The sequence below is a fragment of the Oncorhynchus tshawytscha genome, linkage group LG10, assembly GCF_018296145.1.
Source record: "Oncorhynchus tshawytscha isolate Ot180627B linkage group LG10, Otsh_v2.0, whole genome shotgun sequence".
Lineage (NCBI taxonomy): Eukaryota > Metazoa > Chordata > Actinopteri > Salmoniformes > Salmonidae > Oncorhynchus > Oncorhynchus tshawytscha.
In genome coordinates, this window is record NC_056438.1 from 2008105 (window position 1) to 2034788 (window position 26684).

At 43.9% G+C, this 26684-nt stretch overlaps 2 protein-coding genes across 3 annotated transcripts in view; one reads left to right on the forward strand and one right to left on the reverse strand.

The window, feature by feature from the left end:
• Positions 1 to 215: 215 nt before the first annotated feature.
• On the reverse strand, positions 216 to 5545 carry LOC112239692 (small integral membrane protein 27-like). Of its 2 annotated transcripts, none has more exons than XM_042327983.1 (3): positions 5328 to 5517; positions 2300 to 2437; positions 216 to 452 (listed from the first exon to the last, which is right to left on the reverse strand). In XM_042327983.1, exons 1-2 carry the CDS (start codon positions 5370 to 5372, stop codon positions 2330 to 2332), a joined length of 153 nt encoding a protein of 50 aa, XP_042183917.1. In that variant the 5' UTR covers positions 5373 to 5517; the 3' UTR covers positions 216 to 452; positions 2300 to 2329. The 2 variants fall into 2 exon arrangements, 1 of the variants encoding a protein (XP_042183917.1); XR_002951879.2 differs by lacking the exon at positions 216 to 452 and adding an exon at positions 4792 to 4831 and having other exon boundaries at positions 5328 to 5545.
• Positions 5546 to 15571: 10026 nt separating this feature from the next.
• Positions 15572 to 26684, forward strand: part of ddx58 (DEAD (Asp-Glu-Ala-Asp) box polypeptide 58) — a 54164-nt gene continuing 43051 nt past the window's right edge. The window contains 1 exon segment of the mRNA XM_042327984.1: positions 15572 to 15818. Coding sequence (XP_042183918.1) covers positions 15713 to 15818 — 106 coding nt within the window. The 5' untranslated portion in view covers positions 15572 to 15712.

Sequence of the window (26684 nt, forward strand, 5' to 3'; positions counted from 1 at the left end):
AACAACACTCAGAGGAAGGTTCTTCTCAGACCAACAGTCAGAGGAAGGTTCTCCTCAGAACAACAAACAGTCAGAGGAAGGTTCTTCTCAGAACAACACCCAGTCAGAGGAAGGTTCTTCTCAGAACAACAAACAGTCAGAGGAAGGTTCTCCTCAGGACAACACCCAGTCAGAGGAAGTGGTTTGATTTTAAGGAAAGACACTATTGGTAACTCTTAGTTTTTTTCAATTTTTATTAATAAAAATAATTTTGCACGATATGAAAAATATGACTCACATCTAAGACAAACTAACATGGTAACAAAGCATTCAGCACAGTGGAGTATAAATGAGACAGAAAGAGCAGCTGGTCAGTAAAGACAGACTTCATCACAGCAACGGGATGGAGACTCGTCCAGGGGCCTTGACTTTGTCTTGGGAATGCCCACGGTATTCATAACTCCAGCCTTTAGCTGTGGGGGAAATGAGGGATCGATATGAGTTTCATTCGTTGTTTTGTGAAATTATAATAGACAGAGGGCAGTTAAAATGACATTGTGTTGAATATTCATAAAAACACAAACAAACAAACATTCGCATCTTATTAGCCGGGACGAAAAACTGAAATATTCAGAACGTAGACACGGTCAACGTAATGACAAGACAGAGGATATCCTCAGAGAATAGGACCGTAATTAGGTAAGGAGAGAGAGTCCCGGCAGAGATTGGGGTTCACACCGTGCTGTAGGAGTTCAGTAGCCTCACGCTAGTTTGGTTTTGTGCCGTTAGTTTGATCATGATGTCCAACAAAGTGAAAGACCACAGTGGATACTATCCTCAGAAAGAATAGGCTCCACAGACCACATCATTGGTCAGGAGTTAGAGTTACCGTAGTAGTTTAGCTTTTAGTTAGTGTCTTGAGTTACCTTAGTAGTTTAGCTGTTAGTTAGTGTCCTGAGTTACCTTAGTAGTTTAGCTGTTAGTTAGTGTCCTGAGTTACCTTAGTAGTTTAGCTGTTAGTTAGTGTCCTGAGTTACCTTAGTAGTTTAGCTGTTAGTTAGTGTCCTGAGTTACCTTAGTAGTTTAGCTGTTAGTTAGTGTCCTGAGTTACCTTAGTAGTTTAGCTGTTAGTTAGTGTCATGAGTTACCTTAATAGTTTAGCTGTTAGTTTGTGTCCTGAGTTACCTTAGTAGTTTAGCTGTTAGTTAGTGTCCTGAGTCTAGGTTAACTTACTGTTTGTAGTTTAGCTGTTAGTTAGTGTCCTGAGTTACCTTAGTAGTTTAGCTGTTAGTTAGTGTCCTGAGTTACCTTAGTAGTTTAGCTGTTAGTTAGTGTCCTGAGTTACCATAGTAGTTTAGCTGTTAGTTAGTGTCATGAGTTACCTTAATAGTTTAGCTGTTAGTTTGTGTCCTGAGTTACCTTAGTAGTTTAGCTGTTAGTTAGTGTCCTGAGTCTAGGTTAACTTACTGTTTGTAGTTTAGCTGTTAGTTAGTGTTCTGAGTTACCTTAGTAGTTTAGCTGTTAGTTAGTGTCCTGAGTTACCTTAGTAGTTTAGCTGTTAGTTAGTGTCCTGAGTTACCTTAGTAGTTTAGCTGTTAGTTAGTGTCCTGAGTTACCTTAGTAGTTTAGCTGTTAGTTAGTGTCCTGAGTTACCGTAGTAGTTTAGCTGTTAGTTAGTGTCCTGAGTTACCGTAGTAGTTTAGCTGTTAGTTAGTGTTCTGAGTTATCTTACTGTTAGTAGTTTAGCTGTTAGTTAGTGTTCTGAGTTACCTTAGTAGTTTAGCTGTTAGTTAGTGTTCTGAGTTATCTTACTGTTAGTAGTTTAGGTGTTAGTTAGTGTTCTGAGTCTGAGTCTGGGTTATCTTACTGTATTGGAGTTGAGTTATTAGTGTCCTGAGTCGGGGTTATCTTACTGTATTGGAGTTGAGTTATTAGTGTTCTGAGTCTGAGTCTGGGTTATCTTACTGTATTGGAGTTGAGTTATTAGTGTCCTGAGTCGGGGTTATCTTACTGTATTGGAGTTGAGTTATTAGTGTCCTGAGTCGGGGTTATCTTACTGTTAGTAGTATAGGTGTTAGTTAGTGTTCTGAGTCTGAGTCGGGGTTATCTTACTGTATTGGAGTTGAGTTATTAGTGTCCTGAGTCGGGGTTATCTTACTGTTAGTAGTATAGGTGTTAGTTAGTGTTCTGAGTCTGAGTCGGGGTTATCTTACTGTATTGGAGTTGAGTTATTAGTGTCCTGAGTCGGGGTTATCTTACTGTTAGTAGTATAGGTGTTAGTTAGTGTTCTGAGTCTGAGTCGGGGTCGGGGTTATCTTACTGTATTGGAGTTGTGCTAGCCGCTGGTGCTTTAGTTGTGTAGTTTGATGTTGAGTCTCTTCTCCAACTGTCTCTGTGCTGCTATTCTACTCCCATAGATGACGTAGGTCCACGACAGTACCACCACGGCCAGGAGGAGCTGGAAACAAACAACACAATACGTATAGCAGCTTACTAAGTATGTTTACAGCCTTACATAGGTTAAATAACAAAACAATACACACAATATTTAAATGTACTCTCTCTTATGTTTACAGGGGTCAACTTCTAAATTGTTACAATGACATAGAATTTAGCTAGCTAGCTATGGTACTGACTGTGTGTGTGTGTGTGTGTGTGTGTGTGTGTGTGTGTGTGTGTGTGTGTGTGTGTGTGTGTGTGTGTGTGTGTGTGTGTATGTGTGTGTGTGTGTGTGGCAGGGAGCTGGCCACTTAGGCCAGTGCTGAAACTGCCAGCTAGATAACGTTAGCTAGCTGGCAACCAGGCTAGTTAGCTAAACTCACAACGTTTTCAAACATATTAGGGATTACAAAAAACGGTACCTGTAATCCGTTACGTAACTAAAATATTGTAATCAGATTACAGATACCCTTGAAAAACTAGATTATTACTTAGAGGATAACTTTTAAATTCAGGAAGGATGTTTGCGGAAAAAATAATCCTTAATGACATTGAAATCAGCATTGAAGAAAGGCACACGTTTAAGTTTGTTCCACATGAGTTGTTTTCCCCCAATGTTTGTAAACATTGTATATATAAACAAAAACTGTATAGCCTCATAACATGGTTATAACTATAATGTATAGCCTCATAACATGGTTATAACTATAATGTATAGCCTCATAACATGGTTATAACTATAATGTTGACATCATGGATGGTCAGTCCTGTATAGCCTCATAACATGGTTATAACTATAATGTATAGCCTCATAACATGGTTATAACTATAATGTATAGCCTCATAACATGGTTATAACTATAATGTATAGCCTCATAACATGGTTATAACTATAATGTATAGCCTCATAACATGGTTATAACTATAATGTTAATATCATGGTATGGTTATAACTATAATGTATAGCCTCGTAACATGGTTATTTGCCCCCTATAATGGTGATGCGTTATAATGTATAGCCTCATAACATGGTTATAACTATAATGTAAATCAAATCAAATCAAATCAAATCATTATTTGTGCAGACCTCACTACCCTCTGGAGAGCCTTACGGTTGAGGGCGGTGCAGTTGCCATACCAGGCGGTGATACAGCCCGCCAGGATGCTCTCATTGATTGTGCATCTGTAGAAGTTTGTGAGTGCTTTTGGTGACAAGCCGAATTTCTTCAGCCTCCTGAGGTTGAAGAGGCGCTGCTGCGCCTTCCTCACGATGCTGTCTGTGTGAGTGGACCAATTCAGTTTGTCTGTGATGTGTATGCCGAGGAACTTAAAACTTGCTACCCTCTCCACTACTGTTCCATCGATGTGGATGGGGGTGTTCCCTCTGCTGTTTCCTGAAGTCCACAATCATCTCCTTAGTTTTGTTGACGTTGAGTGTGAGGTTATTTTCCTGACACCACACTCCGAGGGCCCTCACCTCCTCCCTGTAGGCCTTCTCGTCGTTGTTGGTAATCAAGCCTACCACTGTTGTGTCGTCCGCAAACTTGATGATTGAGTTGGAGGCGTGCATGGCCACGCAGTCGTGGGTGAACAGGGAGTACAGGAGAGGGCTCAGAACGCACCCTTGTGGGGCCCCAGTGTTGAGGATCAGCGGGGAGGAGATGTTGTTGCCTACCCTCACCACCTGGGGGCGGCCCGTCAGGAAGTCCAGTACCCAGTTGCACAGGGCGGGGTCGAGACCCAGGGTCTCGAGCTTGATGACGAGCTTGGAGGGTACTATGGTGTTGAATGCCGAGCTGTAGTCGATGAACAGCATTCTCACATAGGTATTCCTCTTGTCCAGATGGGTTAGGGCAGTGTGCAGTGTGGTTGAGATTGCATGCATAATGTATAGCCTCATAACATGGTTATAACTATAATGTTGATATCATGGATGGTCGGTCCTGTATAGCCTCATAACATGGTTATAACTATAATGTATAGCCTCATAACATGGTTATAACTATAATGTATAGCCTCATAACATGGTTATAACTATAATGTATAGCCTCATAACATGGTTATAACTATAATGTATAGCCTCATAACATGGTTATAACTATAATGTTAATATCATGGATGGTCAGTCCTGTATAGTCAGTCCTTACATCCACAGCTCTGTCTATTAATCTGAGACTGGTTACATTTCTCCAGGCCCATCCCTCAGCTTTCTACCAAAACAGAGACCGGAGCCATTTAGTTATTGTTTCATCTGTGGATTTGCCCTTTAAAAACTAAAGTCTATCAGTCAGTATCACTACTGAAAAGGGCTATCTAGATGTGAAAAATGAATATGCTGCCTTATGCTGCATTTGCTACAGGCCTCTTGTTTACCTTTTTGTTGGTGACACTTTGATATCTTGATAATATGCAGCTGTTGAATAAAAAGATATAATTGAATCATATTATTATATGGAGTAGAAAGCGATGGGTTAGAAGAAGCCTACATAACCAACCCATAAAGTTACATTTAACATCCATATGTGGCCAACTATGTAAACTTTAACATTGTTTTATCCTGCAATAGATGTCATTCAATTGGTAACATACATGTTTGTCTTCTTCTAACAGGAATATGATCAGATTACGTTACTGAGTTTGGGTAATCCAAAAGTTAAATGACTGATTATAATTTTGGACAGGTAACAAATTAGATTTAGAAAGTAACCTAGTCAACCCTGCATATTGGCCACATCTTGTCTGTCTGGATACGTTCAGTAGGGAGTTATGTGAATAGCTATGTACTGTAGTATAGATAAATAGGGCTGCTCACACTTTGGAAGTGTTATCCCTAGCAGTTAGCTAGTAGCTAGTTAGCACAACCAGTTGGCTAAAACAACCAGCTACAGGGGAACATAAAAACTACTCACAACAGAGTAGAGTCTATCCAATGCTCGGTTGCTGATGTTCATCATCTTCAATTTTGGTAGAAATGGACTCAAACCACGTTTTGTTTAGCTGCGGTTAGCTGGCTGGTTAGCTGGTTAGCTGGCTGGTTAGCTGGTTAGCTGGCTGGTTGGTTGGTCAGCTGGCTGGTTGGCTGGTTAGCTGGTTGGTTGGCTGGTTGGTCAGCTGGTTAGCTGGTTAGCTGGTTGGTTGGCTGGTTGGTCAGCTGGTTAGCTAGCTGGTTGGTTGGCTGGTTAGCTAGCTGGCTGGCTGGTTAGCTGGTTGGTTGGCTGGCTGGTTAGCTGTCTGGTTAGTTAGCTGGCTTCCATGTCTATGACAACGCGGATTGTAAACAACCGAGGAGTCGCACTTGTTGTCAGTCAATAGCTTCACGCTGGCGCCATCTGGCGGAATTACTGGCATTAAAAGACAAGAACAATAGCTGCTAGCACGGGAAATGATTACATGACAATTGTCCCATTTATAGATGAGATGCGGATGTTTAATACTAATAAAACAAGATTAAATAGTGTATACCAACAACAACAACAAAAGTAGATGCATTTAAATCGACATAAACCCCCTATATGTGAATCTCCTTGGCAACCAGTTGCGGAAGTCCTCCGGTATCCCAGAATCCTCTCTGTTGCCAACGGCTCTCTGATTCACAACAGTCCGCTACCTCGCCGATAAAATCCTACTATAACATTATATCTTTATAATGTATACTATTATTTAGGTCTGAGTGATTCGTAGTGTTGTCAGATAGTTTAGTTGGTGAGACTAACGGATTCGGTGGTGTGATGTTTTGACTGAACCGGAGAACTCTGGAGGGATTCGAGTTGTCAGGAAGAGAGACGCTACTCGGTTAGCTGACGAGCTATCCAACGTTAACTACTATCAACCAACATCAAAGTTGTATTTAAAAAATATATATTATTAGTGCTAGCTAACTCACTAGTGATGCAGCTAACCAGGGCATGGATGGTTAGCTGTAGCGTTCAGATTCGGCTACTGGAGACGACGTGTGGACAGACACGGAAGCAGCACGTTACCCAGCTGTTAAGGGTATACGCTACATCTTGTGGATAAAGCCACACGTTTCACTCTACATATGAATCCTAACAGGTACATTTAACTTTAAAATGTAGGTAGCTAAACAGGGAAATAGCTAGGCCGTAAGACAAGATCACTGGTAACATTGTTGTTGACCCAACATCCCCATAGTAGGGTAGCCTACATTAATCTCAGCCCTACCTACACTTTAGGCTGCTCCATTGTTCAAAGTGGGGAGTTGGATCAACTGACACTGTGTCCAGGTACGTCATGTTATTGAACCGGTCTAGTCTGGGGACAAGACTGCAATAAAGTCTTAGAGGGCTCCTGTTCCTGATCCCCCCCCTCTAGAAGGTGGCCCAAACTAAGATGAAGTTGTGTGTTTGTCTGAGGGAGAGCGGAGGTCAGGAACAGGTGGAATCCCTCCCTTTGTCGCAGTCTGTCTCGGCCGAGGAGTCTCCAAACTCTTAAGACTGGTATCTGCCTAGGACCGGTTCTACAACATAACTTACCTGTACAGGTGCCTCCATTGCTTTTGCTTCCTCTGCATACCGGAGTGGAACAACAACAAGATAGGAGTGTGTCCCTAATTACACCCTTTTCCTTATATAGTGCACTACTTTTGACCAGGGCCTGTGCATCGCAAATGGCACCTAGGGCTCTGGTTGAAAGCAGCACACTATACTGCCCTACCAAGCAAAAAGGCAGTAACTGCTCATAGCTTGGAACTGAGAAAAATTGCCTTTTAAAAAAATAATAATAATTTAACCTTGGTTTCACTGTAAATTTATGCAGTTCCTGGCTAACATGACCCCCATTTTCTCCAAAACACAATACGAGGCAGGATACTTGTCCACGTGATTAAGCATGTATTTAATGTAGCAAAAATGACATTAACTCATTTTAGACCAATTTAGCATTTACTGCCTGTTTGCTTGGTAGGGCAGTATAGGGTGTCAACTAAGGTGTTCAGGAAACCCTTCCTACCAGCTCTAGGCTCTAGAATGAATAACGTTTTCCTTCTCTGATCTTTCATCTTAATCTTAGTCTCTAGGTGTCCGCTGTGTAAGCGGCCCTTCTCTCTCAAACCTCCTGTACCCGGAGAAAACAGGACCGCAGCTGCCATGGTGACCACCAGAGCAGGTGGTAACCATGGAGAGTGAAAGAGGAGGAGGGAGAGGAGACAGTCAGGACGAAGGTGGAAAGGGTGGGAACTCCTCTTCTACCCCGGCCAGAGGATGGACAGGTGAGGTAACTTTTTGTTGTTGTATTGTTCAAGTTAGCAACTGTTTCTATACTCTGATAGCTACAGTAGTGCTGTTATGATTGATTAATACTGTTTCTATACTCTGATAGCTACAGTAGTGCTGTTATGATTGATTAATACTGTTTCTACACTCTGATAGCTACAGTAGTGCTGTTATGATTGATTAATACTGTTTCTACACTCTGATAGCTACAGTAGTGCTGTTATGATTGATTAATACTGTTTCTATACTCTGATAGCTACAATACTGCTGTTATGATTGATTAATACTGTTTCTACACTCTGATAGCTACAATACTGCTGTTATGATTGATTAATACTGTTTCTACACTCTGATAGCTACAGTAGTGCTGTTATGATTGATTAATACTGTTTCTACACTCTGATAGCTACAGTAGTGCTGTTATGATTGATTAATACTGTTTCTATACTCTGATAGCTACAATACTGCTGTTATGATTGATTAATACTGTTTCTATACTCTGATAGCTACAATACTGCTGTTATGATTGATTAATACTGTTTCTACACTCTGATAGCTACAGTAGTGCTGTTATGATTGATTAATACTGTTTCTACACTCTGATAGCTACAGTAGTGCTGTTATAATTGATAGCTACAGTAGTGCTGTTATAATTGATTAATACTGTTTCTACACTGATAGCTACAGTAGTGCTGTTATGATTGATTAATACTGTTTCTACACTCTGATAGCTACAGTAGTGCTGTTATGATTGATTAATACTGTTTCTATACTCTGATAGCTACAATACTGCTGTTATGATTGATTAATACTGTTTCTACACTCTGATAGCTACAGTAGTGCTGTTATGATTGATTAATACTGTTTCTACACTCTGATAGCTACAGTAGTGCTGTTATGATTGATTAATACTGTTTCTATACTCTGATAGCTACAATACTGCTGTTATGATTGATTAATACTGTTTCTACACTCTGCTAGCTACAGTAGTGCTGTTATAATTGATTAATACTGTTTCTATACTCTGATAGCTACAGTAGTGCTGTTATGATTGATTAATACTGTTTCTATACTCTGATAGCTACAATACTGCTGTTATGATTGATTAATACTGTTTCTACACTCTGATAGCTACAGTAGTGCTGTTATGATTGATTAATACTGTTTCTACACTCTGCTAGCTACAGTAGTGCTGTTATGATTGATTAATACTGTTTCTACACTCTGATAGCTACAGTAGTGCTGTTATGATTGATTAATACTGTTTCTACACTCTGATAGCTACAGTAGTGCTGTTATGATTGATTAATACTGTTTCTACACTCTGATAGCTACAATACTGCTGTTATGATTGATTAATACTGTTTCTACACTCTGATAGCTACAGTAGTGCTGTTATGATTGATTAATACTGTTTCTACACTCTGATAGCTACAGTAGTGCTGTTATGATTGATTAATACTGTTTCTACACTCTGCTAGCTACAGTAGTGCTGTTATGATTGATTAATACTGTTTCTACACTCTGCTAGCTACAGTAGCGCTGGCGTGTCAATAATAACTTGTGTTCAGAAAATGACGTGGCGTCACCGGTTGTGTTTAGATTTGGACGGTGTAGCTCACATCCACTTTCTTTCTATGTTTAATTCAGGAGAGGTGGATTACCCATAATGCTCATTGACTGAACATTCCAATTTACCCATGGCAATTATGCACCACAATAATAATTATATTTCTATGGTGAAGGACCAGTAAGCCAGTCTTTCAGTGTCGAGTCTTTCAGAGAAAAGGTTTGCAGTAATGTTGGACGATCAAATCCTCTGAACCTTGGTTACAGTGGGAGCTGGCAGTGTTCCACGGCTCATTGGTCAACATCGTCCAACGTATCATCACCTCGCCAATCGCACGCCGTAATAGAGAGGGAGGGGGCGGGGTCATCCAGGATGAACTCCACTCCTTTCCAGCTGGCACGGATGGACCACTTCTTCCACGAGCTGGTGAGCACACATACACCTGCACACGCAGACATTTAAATACTTAATTTGTCTCCACGTTAGTCTAGGCTGCCGATGAGCACACACACATCCTCTCCCTAACCCTCCTGTGTGTGTGTGTCTCTCCCTCATATCAGTTCAACCCGTTCTCCTCTCTCCAAGGAAGCCTTTGACCACCTGGCCATCTACGACCCTCCGGCGCCGACCTACGAGGACGGTATGACATCATCAACCAGTGACACTGACTCTCTCTGTCACCTGGCCATCTATGACCCTCCGGCGCCGACCTACGAGGACAGTATGACATCATCAACCAGTGACACTGACCTCTCTGTCACCTCCATCTCAGAGGAAGAGATCTTGTTTTGTTACTACTTTTGGGATGAGCTTCCAGTTGGCTCATCTATCCCCCCTCCTCCTCCTCTCCCCTGGAACTATTCCCCAGGTCGTTGAGGTAAAAGAGAATGTGTTCTCAGTCATCTGACCTGGTCAAATAAATCAATAAAATAATATATTTTTTAGTCTGGGTCCTATATGGCAGCCTATTCCCTATTAAGTGCTCTACTGCCTGTGTGGTCCGCTGTGTAGTCCACTGTGTAGTCTGCTGTGTAGTCCACTGTGTAGTCCACTGTGTAGTCCACTGTGTAGTCCACTGTAGGGTATAGGCTGCCATTTGGGACTATGCCTTATAGTTGCTGCACTGTTTGAGAGGAGAGCTGGCAGGGAAGTGTTACATTATACTGTGTACGCTATGCTGTTCTATTCATATCACCATCTGTCTCTATCTATCTAGGAAGAGGAGGGTGGGTCGGAGGGACGGAAAGAGAGAGACAGCAGCAGGAAGTAGCGCATTGTCGGTAACAGGAAGTAGGGAAGAGAGGCGTCGGGAGGGGAGGAAGAGTGGAGTCGTGAGGGGAGGAAGAGTGGAGTCGGGAGGGGAGGAAGAGTGGAGTCTGAAGGGGAGGAAGAGAGGAGCCGGGAGGGGAGGAAGAGAGGAGCCGGGAGGAGAGGATCCGGGGGAGGAAGAGGAGCCGGGGGGGAGGAGGAAGAGGAGCCGGGAGGGGAGGAAGAGAGGAGCCGGGAGGGGAGGAAGAGAGGAGCCGGGAGGGGATGAAGAGGGGAGGAAGAGGGGAGCCGGGAGGGGAGGAAGAGAGGAGCCGGGAGGGGAGGAAGAGAGGAGCCGGGAGGGGAGGAAGAGAGGAGCCGGGAGGGGAGGAAGAGAGGAGCCGGGAGGGGAGGAAGAGAAGAGTGAGGGATGACATGGCTAAGACCATAGTACTCCACATACACTGGGGGTAGAGGATAATCAATAGTGTTGCTGTGGACACTGGGTAATCTGACTAACACACCTGTTTGACCTGGCTGTGATACTGTAGGACTACTCATTTACTGAGTCAATTCAGGAAGCATTCAATGTCCTGTATTTGTGTTAACCATGGCAACCAGCGGTGTCAATAAAGAGATGGGCTGATCGTCTTCCTGCACGTGTGTCTGTGGATCCTTTCCCCTTAATGTATTGTTGATGTCAGCCACGCCCATTATTTCAGTCTCTAATTGGGTGAAGAGGCTACTTGTATAGTTTCTACTTGTTGTTACCTGGTAAATAAGCAACAACCGTCGTTAACCACAATGAGGAAACGGTCCACGTCAGGCAGGACCAGCTTTATTTTATTATTCTTTTTTATTATTATTATTCTTTTATTTTTTTTAACACTGTTTATTTAAATCTTTAGTTGAGTAAAATAAGTAGTGCTGCTCTGGTCAAGATAATACATAAAACTGCAGTAAACAGCGATACTGCACACTCAGACAGAAACCAGAATGTTCCATCATATATCCTAATGATTGAAGTTAAGAGCCCCACACTCAGACAGAAACCAGAATGTTCCATCATATATCCTAATGATTGAAGTTAAGAGCCCCACAGTCAGGCAGACACCTGAATGTTCCATCATATATCCTAATGATTGAAGTTAAGAGCCCCACACTCAGACAGAAACCAGAATGTTCCATCATATATCCTAATGATTGAAGTTAAGAGCCCCACAGTCAGGCAGACACCTGAATGTTCCATCATATATCCTAATGATTGAAGTTAAGAGCCCCACACTCAGACAGACACCTGAATGTTCCATCATATATCCTAATGATTGAAGTTAAGAGCCCCACAGTCAGGCAGACACCTGAATGTTCCATCATTTATCCTAATGATTGAAGTTAAGAGCCCCACAGTCAGACAGACACCTGAATGTTCCATCATATATCCTAATGATTGAAGTTAAGAGCCCCACAGTCAGGCAGACACCTGAATGTTCCATCATATATCCTAATGATTGAAGTTAAGAGCCCCACAGTCAGGCAGACACCTGAATGTTCCATCATATATCCTAATGATTGAAGTTAAGAGCCCCACAGTCAGGCAGACACCTGAATGTTCCATCATATATCCTAATGATTGAAGTTAAGAGCCCCACAGTCAGGCAGACACCTGAATGTTCCATCATATATCCTAATGATTGAAGTTAAGAGCCCCACAGTCAGGCAGACACCTGAATGTTCCATTATATAGTGAAAACATTTAGTTTCCCTGATATGGCTTCTACTGAGAAACACTATAACAGAAAACGAATAGATGTCATTCACTGCTGTAAACCTGTGTCAAATATAACCGTATAAATAACACAGACCTTCGTGTGACACGGCGTTCCGTGGTCTGTTTTTGTCATTGAGCTCAACGTGTTCCAAACACCAGATGGTGCTAATAGTTTAGGTAGTAAACAACATACCTCCTCCTGTATGTTCTATTGAGAACTGTCTGGGACTCGTCGTTGTTTCCCTGTTTACAACTCAAAAGATATTTTACTGATTTAAGTCCATTACTAAATTATTTGCAATACACTAGTCTCAAATATATGTCACCTCCCTCCCCCCCACATTCGGGAATAGCTTTTTCTGTCCACCCCAGTTTTATAATTGTAATGTGCTACACAACAAGGCAGAGCCTCTTCAACTTCAGGAGGCTGAAGAAATTTGGCTTGTCACCAAAAGCACTCACAAACTTCTACAGATGCACCATTGAGAGCATCCTGTCGGGCTGTATCACCGCCTGGTACGGCAACTGCTCCGCCCACAACCGTAAGGCTCTCCAGAGGGTAGTGAGGTCTGCACAACGCATCACCGGGGGCAAACTACCTGCCCTCCAGGACACCTACACCACCCGATGCTACAGGAAGACCATAAAAATCATCAAGGACATCAACCACCCGAGCCACTGCCTGTTCACCCCGCTATCGTCCAGAAGGCGAGGTCAGTACAGGTGGATCAAAGCTGGGACCGAGAGACTGAAAAACAGCTTCTATCTCAAGGCCATCAGACTGTTAAACAGCCACCACTAACATTGAGTGGCTACTGCCAACACACTGTCAATGACACTGACTCTACTCCAGCCACTTTAATAATGGGAATTGATGGGAAATGATGTAAATATATCACTAGCCACTTTAAACAATGCTACCTAATATAATGTTTACATATCCTACATTATTCATCTCATATGTATACGTATATACTGTACTCTATATCATCTACTGTATCCTTATGTAATACATGTATCACTAGCCACTTTAACTATGCCACTTGGTTTACATACTTATCTCATATGTATATACTGTACTCGATATCATCTACTGTATCTTGCCTATGCTGCTCTGTACCATCACTCATTCATATATCCTTATGTACATATTCTTTATCCCCTTACACTGTGTATAAGACAGTAGTTTTGGAATTGTTAGTTAGATTACTTGTTGGTTATTACTGCATTGTCGGAACTAGAAGCACAAGCATTTCGCTACACTCGCATTAACATCTGCTAACCATGTGTATGTGACAAATACAATTTGATTTGATTTGATTTAGTAGTGTACTATATAGGGAATAGGGCTCTGGTCTAAAGTAGTGTACTATATAGGGAATAGGGCTCTGGTCTATAGTAGTACCACTATATAGGGAATAGGGCTCTGGTCTATAGTAGTGCACTATATAGGGAATAGGGCCCTGGTCAAAAGTAGTGCACTATATAGGGAATAGGGCCCTGGTCCAAAGTAGTGCACTATATAGGGAATAGGGCCCTGTTCAAAGGTAGTGCACTATATAGGGAATAGGGCCCTGGTCCAAAGTAGTGCACTATATAGGGAATAGGGCCCTGTTCAAAAGTAGTGTACTATATAGGGAATAGGGCCCTGGTCTAAAGTAGTGCACTATATAGGGAATAGGGCTCTGGTCTAAAGTAGTGCACTATATGGGGAATAGGGCTCTGGTCTAAAGTAGTGCACTATATAGGGAATAGGGCCCTGGTCAAAAGTAGTGCACTATATAGGGAATAGGGCTCTGGTCTAAAGTAGTGTACTATATAGGGAATAGGGCTCTGGTCTATAGTAGTGCACTATATAGGGAATAGGGCTCTGGTCTATAGTAGTGCACTATATAGGGAATAGGGCTCTGGTCTATGGTAGTGCACTATATAGGGAATAGGGCTCTGGTCTATAGTAGTGTACTATATAGGGAATAGGGCTCTGGTCTAAAGTAGTGCACTATATAGGGAATAGGGCTCTGGTCTATAGTAGTGTACTATATAGGGAATAGGGCTCTGGTCTGTAGTAGTGCACTATATAGGGAATAGGGCTCTGGTCTATAGTAGTGCACTATATAGGGAATAGGGCCCTGGTCAAAAGTAGTGCACTATATAGGGAATAGGGCTCTGGTCTAAAGTAGTGCACTATATAGGGAATAGGGCCCTGGTCAAAAGTAGTGCACTATATAGGGAATAGGGCCCTGGTCAAAAGTAGTGCACTATACAGGGAATAGGGCCCTGGTCTATAGTAGTGCACTATATAGGGAATTGGGTCTAAAGTAGTGCACTATATAGGGAATAGGGTCTAAAGTAGTGCACTATATAGGGAATAGGGTCTAAAGTAGTGCACTATATAGGGAATAGGGTCTAAAGTAGTGCACTATATAGGGAATAGGGCTCTGGTCTATAGTAGTGCACTATATAGGGAATAGGGCTCTGGTCTATAGTAGTGCACTATATAGGGAATAGGGTTGTGGTCTAAAGTAGTGCACTATATAGGGAATTTGGGTCTAAAGTAGTGCACTATATAGGGAATAGGGCTCTGGTCTATAGTAGTGCACTATATAGGGAATTGGGTCTAAAGTAGTGCACTATATAGGGAATAGGGTCTAAAGTAGTGCACTATATAGGGAATAGGGTCTAAAGTAGTGCACTTTGGTGTTATTTGGGACACAAACCGGGTTACAGTGTCACGGTGCTGACTTTTACCCAATACCTGCAGCAAAAGCCTCTGTCCCGTCCTCTGGCTGGGCAGAGTACTTTAGGATTTTAATCACTTCTGTGTAACAGGGGCCTAGCCGTGCGGCCCTACCAACCTTCCTATGTATTCGTAATGGCCCTTCGCGTGAGTTGGGTTTGTTCCTTCGTTCACGTTGTCACTCCCTTATTTCCCTGTCTAGTGTGGGGCCTTGGATAGATGAGTACTTTATTACTTTATGTTTATAGATTCTTAGAATTAAAGAATTCGTCCTAAATAAAAATGTGTCATTTGTATGCTCTGCTATTTCATTGATGCAGCACCTCTATTGATCAATTTAATCTATCCTGTATGGTATATACTGAATGTTATTTGGCACAGATTAGTTCACCACGACCATAGAGACTGATCTTTGGTATTTTTTGGTGTTGCCCTCGCTAATGGGTTATGTAACGAGTCCAAACTGATCCTAGATCTGGGTCTAACTACCCTACCACCTCTAGGGACTTTACTGAGGCAGGTGTTTCGTTTTATTGTCACTCGGGAAGTTTCGGTTTCGTTTCTTCAGGCTGGCGAGGCTGAGGCGTAGTTACCACTGACATGTTATAGGAGATCAGCTGAGTCAGTACGACCAATATCACGGAACACCAAACCACTATACCCGTTGAGCAGCTGTCAGCTTAATGCAAGAGACATAGTCAATATCTCTCTGCTATCAGTTCATCGATCATTCATCGATCATGTATGAGTTGGAGAAGAGCAATCTACAGAGGTGTAGTAAATACGTGATTCATATTTTGCGACCGTCTTACGTCAAAGGCTTCATGACAACTTACCTGCAACCAGGTACAGTATGTATAATGTCGCTTTGTTGCTTTAGCTACTAACGGTAGTCTGTTCCTTTACCTTTTATCCTGTTTTAGCTACTAACTGTAGTCTATACGGTTGTTTTACATTTGTTATCCTGTTGTTTTAGCTACTAACTGTAGTCTATACGGTTGTTTTACATTTGCTATCCTGTTGTTTTAGCTACTAACGATTGTTTTACCATTTGTTATCCTGTTTCATATCGACAGACACGGTCAGCTTTTGATTACATGATTTTGTTCTTATTTCGAATGCAATTCTACAAAACAATGATTTGTTTTCCTTTGTGTCTCACGGCCTGTAACGCTGACAAATGGTTTGCATGTAGAGAAATGACTGCCACCGTTGTCCCAGACCCCTCCTGCCAGACCCCCCCAGCCAGACCCCCCCAGCCAGAACACTTCCCATTCGCGTGAACGCGCACGCACTCAATTATTCATCGTTGCGACATACGTGAACGCGCACGCACTCAATTCTTCACTGCTGCGACTAGCTTGCTAGTTGAGATTTCTGTTCTTATAGGCTGCGTTTCATTTTATTTTTTTATGTCGGTTTTTATCGTGGGGGAGGCACTAGTAATGTCTGAAGTTTTCGGTTTGGCTATTTGTTTCAAGTGTAGTAGTCTATAGTGTAGTAGTAGTATTACTAGTAGTAGTATTACTTGCCTACATTTGACTCCCTACTCAATGGTTTAATATAACACACATACATTAATTATTCATTTCGGTTGCCTATCCTGATGTGACGTGTGTTCTATGGAAAGTATTTGACTCTGATGTGTGCCACAGAAAGTACTGGACTCTAAGCTACAACATTAAGGAAATTAGAAGGGGGGGGGGGGCTTTCGGCAAGGCCGAACATAAAGAAACAAACATTTATTTTAGAAACATTTTGTAATGTTTAAGAAAATAAAGATGATACACAAATATTATCACACAATAACACAAAACATCACATAAAGTTTAGTTTGTTAACAAACATTAAATAGGAAATCTTTGCATAATAAGTTATAAAATGCCAAATCACTTTCTTGGAACAGAGTCCTTTTTTTTTTGGGGGGGGTGGCAGCATAACCTTTCAAGTTTAGACAGACAGACAGGCACACATACATTACACACACATACATTACACACACATACATTACACACACATACATTACACACACATACATTACACACACATACATTCACACATATTACACACACATACATTACACACACATACATTACACACACATACATTACACACACATACATTACACACACATACATTACACACACATACATTACACACACATACATTACACACACATACATTCACACATATTACACACACATACATTACACACACATACATTACACACACATACATTACACACATACATTCACACATATTACACACACATACATTACACACACATACATTACACACACATACATACACACATATTATACACACATACATTACACACACATACATTACACACACACACATTACACACACATACATTACACACACACACATACACACATATTACACACACATACATTACACACACATACATTACACACACACACATTACACACACATACATTACACACACACACATTACACACACATACATTACACATATTATACACACATATCATACACACATACATTACACACATATCATATACACACATACATACATACACACATATTATACACACATATCATACACACATATCATACACACATACACACATATCATACACATATCATCACATATCATACACACATACATTACACACATATCATACACACATACATACACACATATTATACACACATACATTACACACATATCATACACACATATCATACACACATATCATACACACATACATTACACACATACACACATACATTACACACATATTATACACACATATCATACACACATATCATACACACATACATTACACACATATTATACACACATACATACACACATATCATACACATATCATACACACATACATTACACACATATCATTCACACACATATCATACACACATACATTACACACACATACATACACACATATCATACACACATATCATACACACATACATTCACACATATTATACACACATATCATACACACATACATTCACACATATCATACACACATATCATACACACATATCATACACACATATCATACACACATACATTACACACATATTATACACACATATCATACACACATATCATACACACATACATTACACACACATACATTCACACATATCATACACACATATCATACACACATATCATACACACATATCATACACACATATCATACACACATACATACACACATATCATACACACATATCATACACACATACATACACACATATCATACACACATATCATACACACATATCATACACACATACATACACACATATCATACACACATATCATACACACATATCATACACACATATCATACACACATACATTCACACACATACATTACACACACATACATACACACATATCATACACACATATCATACACACACATATCATACACACATATCATACACACATATCATACACACATATCATACACACATATCATACACACACATACATTACACACATATCACACACACATATCATACACACATACATTACACACACATACATTACACACATATCACACACACATATGACACACGTCTATTCTGTATGTCGTTCTTCTGTCTTAGTTAGACAACAGCACATAAACACGTTTTCTCTCCCCGAGCCACATGTATTGTATTGTTTTGGAAAACAGGTGTAAATACAAACGTATCATCACATTCTTTATCATCTACGATGTTGATAATAAACAGTAAGTTGTTCATTTGTACAGTATATGCAGTATATATACAGTATATAATCAATTTGTACAGTATATGCAGTATATATACAGTATATAATCAATTTGTACAGTATATGCAGTATATATACAGTATATAATCCATTTGTACAGTATATGCAGTATATATACAGTATATAATCCATTTGTACAGTATATGCAGTATATATACAGTATATAATCCATTTGTACAGTATATGCAGTATATATACAGTATATAATCCATTTGTACAGTATATGCAGTATATATACAGTATATAATCCATTTGTACAGTATATGCCGAAACCATAAATACATGTTATGGTAGATGTTGTATTACATGATGGAATCTACCATATTCTAAAATGTAACATGTGCAATATGATAAAGTAGAAAACTGCTACCTAACCTGTTCACTGTGACAGTAAAAACACAAACAAACAGATGTTTTTATTATAAACAAAGAGCAACAGGTCCTAGTACAAAAGTACATCTGTATCAAAGTGCTTTTTGAATAGATGGTTATATTATAATCAGCATTTACAACCAACAAGGGACTTTGCATTTCTGATTCCTGCAGCTCAACTCATTCAACCAATTAGGTAACAGTACACAGGGAAGTCCTGGTGATTGGCCACTGAATCTTCAAAGAGAAAGAACAACATTACAACACTCTATCCAGGCCGAGTGTAACGGTTTTCTAGTGGTGATGAAGGAGAGTCGGACCAAACTGCAGCGTGTCGATTGCGATCCATATTTATTAAACAAAACGTAAACACGACTAAACACTAAACACGACTAAACACTAAACACGACAAAACAATAAACGTAATGAAAACCGAAAAACAGCCTATCTAGTGCAAACTAACAGAGAGTATAAGTAAGACACTAAGGACAATCACCCATGACAAACTCAAAGAATATGGCTGCCTAAATATGGTTCCCAATCAGAGACAACGATAAGCACCTGCCTCTGATTGAGAACCACTCCAGACAGCCATAGACCTTGCTAGACAACCCACTAAGCTACAATCCCAATACCACCACCAAAACCCCAAGACAAACACACCACAATTACAAAAACCCCATGCCACACCCTGGCCTGACCAAATACATAAAGATAAACACAAAATACTTTGACCAGGGCGTGACAGAACCCCCCTAAGGTGCGGACTCCCGAACGCACCTCAAAACAATAGGGAGGGTCCGGGTGGGCGTCTGTCCATGGTGGCGGCTCCGGCGCGGGGACGTGGACCCCACTCCTTTAATGTCTTAGTCCCCTCTCCCTTCGTCCCTGGATAGTCCACCCGCCGCCGACCATGGCCTAGTAGTCCCCACCCAGAATCCCACTGGACTGAGGAGCAGATCGGGACTGAAGGACAGCTCGGGACCGAGGCAGCTCGGGACTGAGGGGAAGCTCGGGAGTGAGAGAAAGCTCAGGAGTGAGAGGAAGCTCAGGAGTGAGAGGAAGCTCAGGAGTGAGAGGAAGCTCAGGAGTGAGAGGAAGCTCAGGAGTGAGAGGAAGCTCAGGAGTGAGAGGAAGCTCAGGAGTGAGAGGAAGCTCAGGCAGGTAGATAGATCTACCAGCTCCTGGCTGGCTGGTGGTTTCAGCAGATCCTGGCTGACTGGCAGATCCTGGCTGACTGGCAGATCCTGGCTGACTGGCAGATCTGGAAGAGTCTTGTTGACTGGCAGATCTGGAAGAGTCTGGTTGACTGGCAGATCTGGAAGAGTCTGGTTGACTGGCAGATCTGGAAGAGTCTGGTTGACTGGCAGATCTGGAAGAGTCTGGTTGACTGGCAGATCTGGAAGAGTCTGGTTGACTGGCAGATCTGGAAGAGTCTGGCTGACTGGTAGATCTGGCGGCGCTGGGCAGACTGGCGGCGCTGGGCAGACTGGCGGCGCTGGGCAGACTGGCGGCGCTGGGCAGACTGGCGTTGCTGGGCAGACTGGCGGCGCTGGGCAGACTGGCGGCGCTGGGCATACTGGCGGTGCTGGGCAGACTGGCGGTGCTGGGCAGACTGACGACGCTGGGCAGACTGACGACGCTGGGCAGACTGACGACGCTGGGCAGACTGGCGATGCTGGGCAGACTGGCGATGCTGGGCAGACTGACGGCGCTGGGCAGACTGGCGACGCTGGGCAGACTGGCGATGCTGGGCAGACTGGCGATGCTGGGCAAACTGACGGCGCTGGGCAGACTGGCGACGCTGGGCAGACTGGGGGCACTGGCGGCGCTGGGCAGACTGGCGGCACTAGCTGCTCCATATAGGCTGACAGCTCTGGCGGCTTCTTACAGACTGACCGCTCTGGCGGCTCCGGGCTGACTGGCAGCTCCTTGCAGACTGGCAGCTCCTTACAGACTGGCAGCTCCGTGCAGACTGACAGCTCCGTGCAGACTGACAGCTCCTTGCAGACTGGCAGCTCCATGCAGACTGGCAGCTCCATGCAGACTGGCAGCTCCATGCAGACTGGCTGCTCTATGCAGACTGACAGCTCTGGCTGCTTCATGCAGACTGACATCTCTGGCTGCTCCATGTAGACTGGCTGCTTCATGCAGACTGGCAGCTCGGGCTGCTTCATGTAGACTGACAGCTCTGGCTGCTCCATGCGGACTGACAGCTCTGGCTGCTCCATGTAGACTGACTGCTTCATGCAGACTGGCAGCTCGGGCTGCTTCATGTAGACTGACAGCTCTGGCTGCTCCATGCAGACTGACAGCTCTGACTGTTCCATGCAGACTGACAGCTCTGGCTGCTTCATGCAGACTGGCAGCTCTGGCTGCTCCATGTAGACTGGCTGCTTCATGCAGACTGGCAGCTCGGGCTGCTTCATGCAGACTGACAGCTCTGGCTGCTCCATGCAGACTGGCTGCTTCATGCAGACTGGCATCTCTGGCTGCTCCATGCAGACTGACAGCTCTGGCTGCTCCATGTAGACTGGCTGCTTCATGCAGACTGGCAGCTCGGGCTGCTTCATGTAGACTGACAGCTCTGGCTGCTCCATGCGGACTGACAGCTCTGGCTGCTCCATGTAGACTGACTGCTTCATGCAGACTGGCAGCTCGGGCTGCTTCATGTAGACTGACAGCTCTGGCTGCTCCATGCAGACTGACAGCTCTGACTGTTCCATGCAGACTGACAGCTCTGGCTGCTTCATGCAGACTGGCAGCTCTGGCTGCTCCATGTAGACTGGCAGCTCTGGCTGCGCTGAACAGGCGGGAGACTCCGGCAGCGTAGGAGAGGAGAAAGGCTCTGGCTGCGCTGAACAGGCGGGAGACTCCGGCAGCGTAGGAGAGGAGAAAGGCTCTGGCTGCGCTAAACAGGCGGGAGGCTCCGGCAGCGCTGTAGAGGAGGAAGGCTCTGGCTGCGCTAAACAGGCGGGAGACTCTGGCAGCGCTGGAGATGAGGAAGGCTCTAACAGCGCTAGATAGGCGGGAGACTCCGGCAGCGCAGGAGAGGAGAAAGGCTCTGGCTGCGCTAAACAGGCGGGAGGCTCCGGCAGCGCTGTAGAGGAGGAAGGCTCTGGCTGCGCTGAACAGGCGGGAGGCTCCGGCAGCGCTGGAGATGAGGAAAGCTCTAACAGCGCTAGAGAGGCGAGGCGCACTGTAGGCCTGATGCGTGGTGCTGGTACTGGTGGTACTGGACCGAGGACACGCACAGGAAGCCTGGAGCGGGGAGCTGCTACCGGAGGACTGGAGTGTGGAGGTGGCACAGGATGGGCTAGACCGTGAAGGCGTACTGGAGATCTTGAGAGCAGTGTTGGCACAGGATGTGCAAGGCTAGGGATGTGCACAGGAGGCCTGGTGCGTGAGGCTGGCACCAACTTCACCAGCCGACTAACACGCACCTCAGGACGAGTATGGAGCGCTAACCCAGGTGCCATCAAATCCCCAACACGTTCCGTCGGGCGAATTCCATGCAAAAAGCACCAACACAGCAACTCCCTCATTTCTCTCTCCTCCAATTTCCCCATTAACTCCTTCACAGTCTCTGGTTCTGGTCTCCTCCTTGGCTCCTCACGATAAACAGGGAGAGTTGGCTCAGGTCTGACTCCTGACTCTGCCACACTCTCCCTGAGCCCCCAAGAAATTTTTGGGGCTGATTCTCAGGCTTCCATCCGCTACGCCGTGCTGCCTCCTCATATCTGCGCCTCTCAGCTTTCGCCGCCTCCAGTTCTTCCTTGGGGCGGCGATATTCTCCAGGCTGAGCCCAGGGTCCTTTACCGTCCAGTTCTTCCTCCCATGTCCATTTCTCCAGGTGGTGCAGCCTCTCCCACTGCAGCTGCTGCTGCTCCTGCTGCTGCTGCCTCTGTTGCCTCTCCTGTGGTTCCTGCCTGTTAACACGCTGCTTGGTCCGTTGGTGGTGGGTGATTCTGTAACGGTTTTCTAGTGGTGATGAAGGAGAGTCGGACCAAACTGCAGCGTGTCGATTGCGATCCATATTTATTAAACAAAACGTAAACACGACTAAACACTAAACACGACTAAACACTAAACACGACAAAACAATAAACGTAATGAAAACCGAAAAACAGCCTATCTAGTGCAAACTAACAGAGAGTATAAGTAAGACACTAAGGACAATCACCCACGACAAACTCAAAGAATATGGCTGCCTAAATATGGTTCCCAATCAGAGACAACGATAAGCACCTGCCTCTGATTGAGAACCACTCCAGACAGCCATAGACCTTGCTAGACAACCCACTAAGCTACAATCCCAATACCACCACCAAAACCCCAAGACAAACACACCACAATTACAAAAACCCCATGCCACACCCTGGCCTGACCAAATACATAAAGATAAACACAAAATACTTTGACCAGGGCGTGACACCGAGAGGTATGAAGGAGCTGGTCGTTTTCTGGCCCTGTAGGCTAGAATTAGAATCCTGAACATCATGTGAGCTGCAATAGGGTGCTAATCAGTGGAGGGGAATCTGAGAATGCAGGCAGTCCAGCAGGGTGTGAGTTGAAGTAGTCAAATCTGGAGCTGACAAGGATCTGGAATGTAAATGTCATGTGATCACCTGGGATGATGTAACAATGAGAATGGCCAGGTATTCCTTAGAGCTGGAATGTAAATGACATGTGATCACCTGGGATGATGTAACAATGAGAATGGCCAGGTATTCCTTAGAGCTGGAATGTAAATGACGTGATCACCTGGGATGATGTAACAATGAGAATGGCCAGGCATTCCTTAGAGCTGGAATGTAAATGACGTGATCACCTGGGATGATGTAACAATGAGAATGGCCAGGCATTCCTTAGAGCTGGAATGTAAATGACGTGATCACCTGGGATGATGTAACAATGAGAATGGCCAGGCATTCCTTAGAGCTGGAATGTAAATGACATGTGATCACCTGGGATGATGTAACAATGAGAATGGCCAGGTATTCCTTAGGGCTGAAATGTAAATGACATGTGATCACCTGGGATGATGTAACAATGAGAATGGCCAGGTATTCCTTAGGGCTGAAATGTAAATGACATGTGATCACCTGGGATGATGTAAATATGAGAATGGGCAGGTATTCCCTCGGATGAAGAAGCATCTCCGTGTTGCTGATTATGTGCTGTCACTCAGATGGATGTTGCATACTCAGACGTCACCTGCATATCTAATGTAGGAAAAGTTGATTGTCCTGTGAATATGTTTATGTATATGTATGTACTGCACATGTAGGTGTATAATAATCTTGGTCTATATTATTGTATTTTTAAAATTTCTATAATTATTATCATTTGTGTTTTGTGGCTGAGGGGTGGGGGGAGGTTGATGGGGATTGTGGAGGTGCTGGGGGTGTCCTGTGGAGGGTTGATGGGGATGGTGGAGGTGCTGGGGGTGTCCTATGGAGGGGAAGGGATGGTGGAGGTGCTAGGGGTGTCCTATTGAGGGTGAAGGGATGGTGGAGGTGCTGGGGGTGTCCTATTGAGGGTTGATGGTGCTGGGGATGTCCTATTGAGGGATGGTGGAGGTGCTGGGGGTGTCCTATTGAGGGTTGATGGTGCTGGGGGTGTCCTATGGAGGGATGGTGGAGGTGCTGGGGGTGTCCTATGGAGGGATGGTGGAGGTGCTGGGGGTGTCCTATGGAGGGTTGATGGAGGTGCTGGGGGTGTCCTATGGAGGGGGAAGGGATGGTGGAGGTGCTGGGGTGTCCTATTCCTATCCTATTATCCCAGTTTACTGTGATTGTGGATATGCTGGGGGTGTCCTATAGAGGGGAAGGGATGGTGGAGGTGCTGGGGGTGTCCTATTCCTATCCTATTATCCCAGTTTACTGTGATTGTGGATATGCTGGGGGTGTCCTATAGAGGGGGAAGGGATGGTGGAGGTGCTGGGGTGTCCTATTCCTATCCTATTATCCCAGTTTACTGTGATTGTGGATATGCTGGGGGTGTCCTATAGAGGGGGAAGGGATGGTGGAGGTGCTGGGGGTGTCCTATAGAGGGGGAAGGGATGGTGGAGGTGCTGGGGGTGTCCTATAGAGGGGGAAGGGATGGTGGAGGTGCTGGGGGTGTCCTATTCCTATCCTAGTATCCCAGTTTACTGTGATTGTGGATATGCTGGGGGTGTCCTATAGAGGGGGAAGGGATGGTGGAGGTGCTGGGGGTGTCCTATTCCTATCCTAGTATCCCAGTTTACTGTGATTGTGGATATGCTGGGGTGTCCTATAGAGGGGGAAGGGATGGTGGAGGTGCTGGGGTGTCCTATTCCTATCCTAGTATCCCAGTTTACTGTGATTGTGGATATGCTGGGGTGTCCTATAGAGGGGGAAGGGATGGTGGAGGTGCTGGGGGTGTCCTATTCCTATCCTATTATCCCAGTTTACTGTGATTGTGGATATGCTGGGGGTGTCCTATAGAGGGGGAAGGGATGGTGGAGGTGCTGGGGGTGTCCTATTCCTATCCTAGTATCCCAGTTTACTGTGATTGTGGATATGCTGGGGGTGTCCTATAGAGGGGGAAGGGATGGTGGAGGTGCTGGGGGTGTCCTATTCCTATCCTAGTATCCCAGTTTACTGTGATTGTGGATATGCTGGGTGTCCTATAAAGGGGAAGGGATGGTGGAGGTGCTGGGGGTGTCCTATTCCTATCCTATTATCCCAGTTTACTGTGATTGTGGATATGCTGGGGGCGTCCTATAGAGGGGGAAGGGATGGTGGAGGTGCTGGGGGTGTCCTATTCCTATCCTATTATCCCAGTTTACTGTGATTGTGGATATGCTCTCATGTCGACTTATATCTTTGAACATTTATTTTCGTCCCAGAGTACACATTTTTTGATTTATTATTGTTGTTATTATTTTATTATTACTACTGTACCTACATTCTTAATAAACTAAGACAGAAAAAGTTTACAACATATGTAGGAACAGCAGGATGGGATGGGGGGGACTGAGGGACGGGTAGAGAGGACAGTAGAGGGCTCTGAATAACCACTTCCTGTTGTGACTAGAGTCTAATACTTCCTGTGGCACACATCAGAGGGTATGATTGGTCACCAAAAATGATTATGACATGTGCCAGGCCTTGCAGTCCTAAAATAGAAGGGGGGTGGGGAGAATTGTCAGGCAAGAAAATAGCCTTGCCGAAATCCCCCCCCCTCTAATTTCCTTAACTTTGTGGCTAGAGTCAAATACTTTCTATAGAACAAACTTCACATCAGGATAGGCAACCAAAATGAACAATTAATAGGCTAATACACTTGAAACAAATAGCCAAACCGAAGACTGCAGACATTACTAGCGCCTCCCCCGCGATCAACCCGACATAAACCAAATAAAATTAAACGCAGCCTGACATGAACAGAAATCCCAAACTAGCAATCTAGTTGCAGCAGTGAAGAATTGAGTGCGTGCTCGTGAAGGGGGGAGGGGGATTCTGGGAGGGGGAGGAGCTTTTCGGCACAACACCGTCACTTCCATCTTTACA

Bases quoted from the DNA above. Each gene is read 5' to 3' on its own strand.
- LOC112239692 (XM_042327983.1), bottom strand. From the start codon at position 5,372: ATGATGAACATCAGCAACCGAGCATTGGATAGACTCTACTCTGTT. The intron at 2,438-5,327 runs GTGAGTAGTTTT...GTTTGTTTCCAG, and splicing joins TGGATAGACTCTACTCTGTT to CTCCTCCTGGCCGTGGTGGT.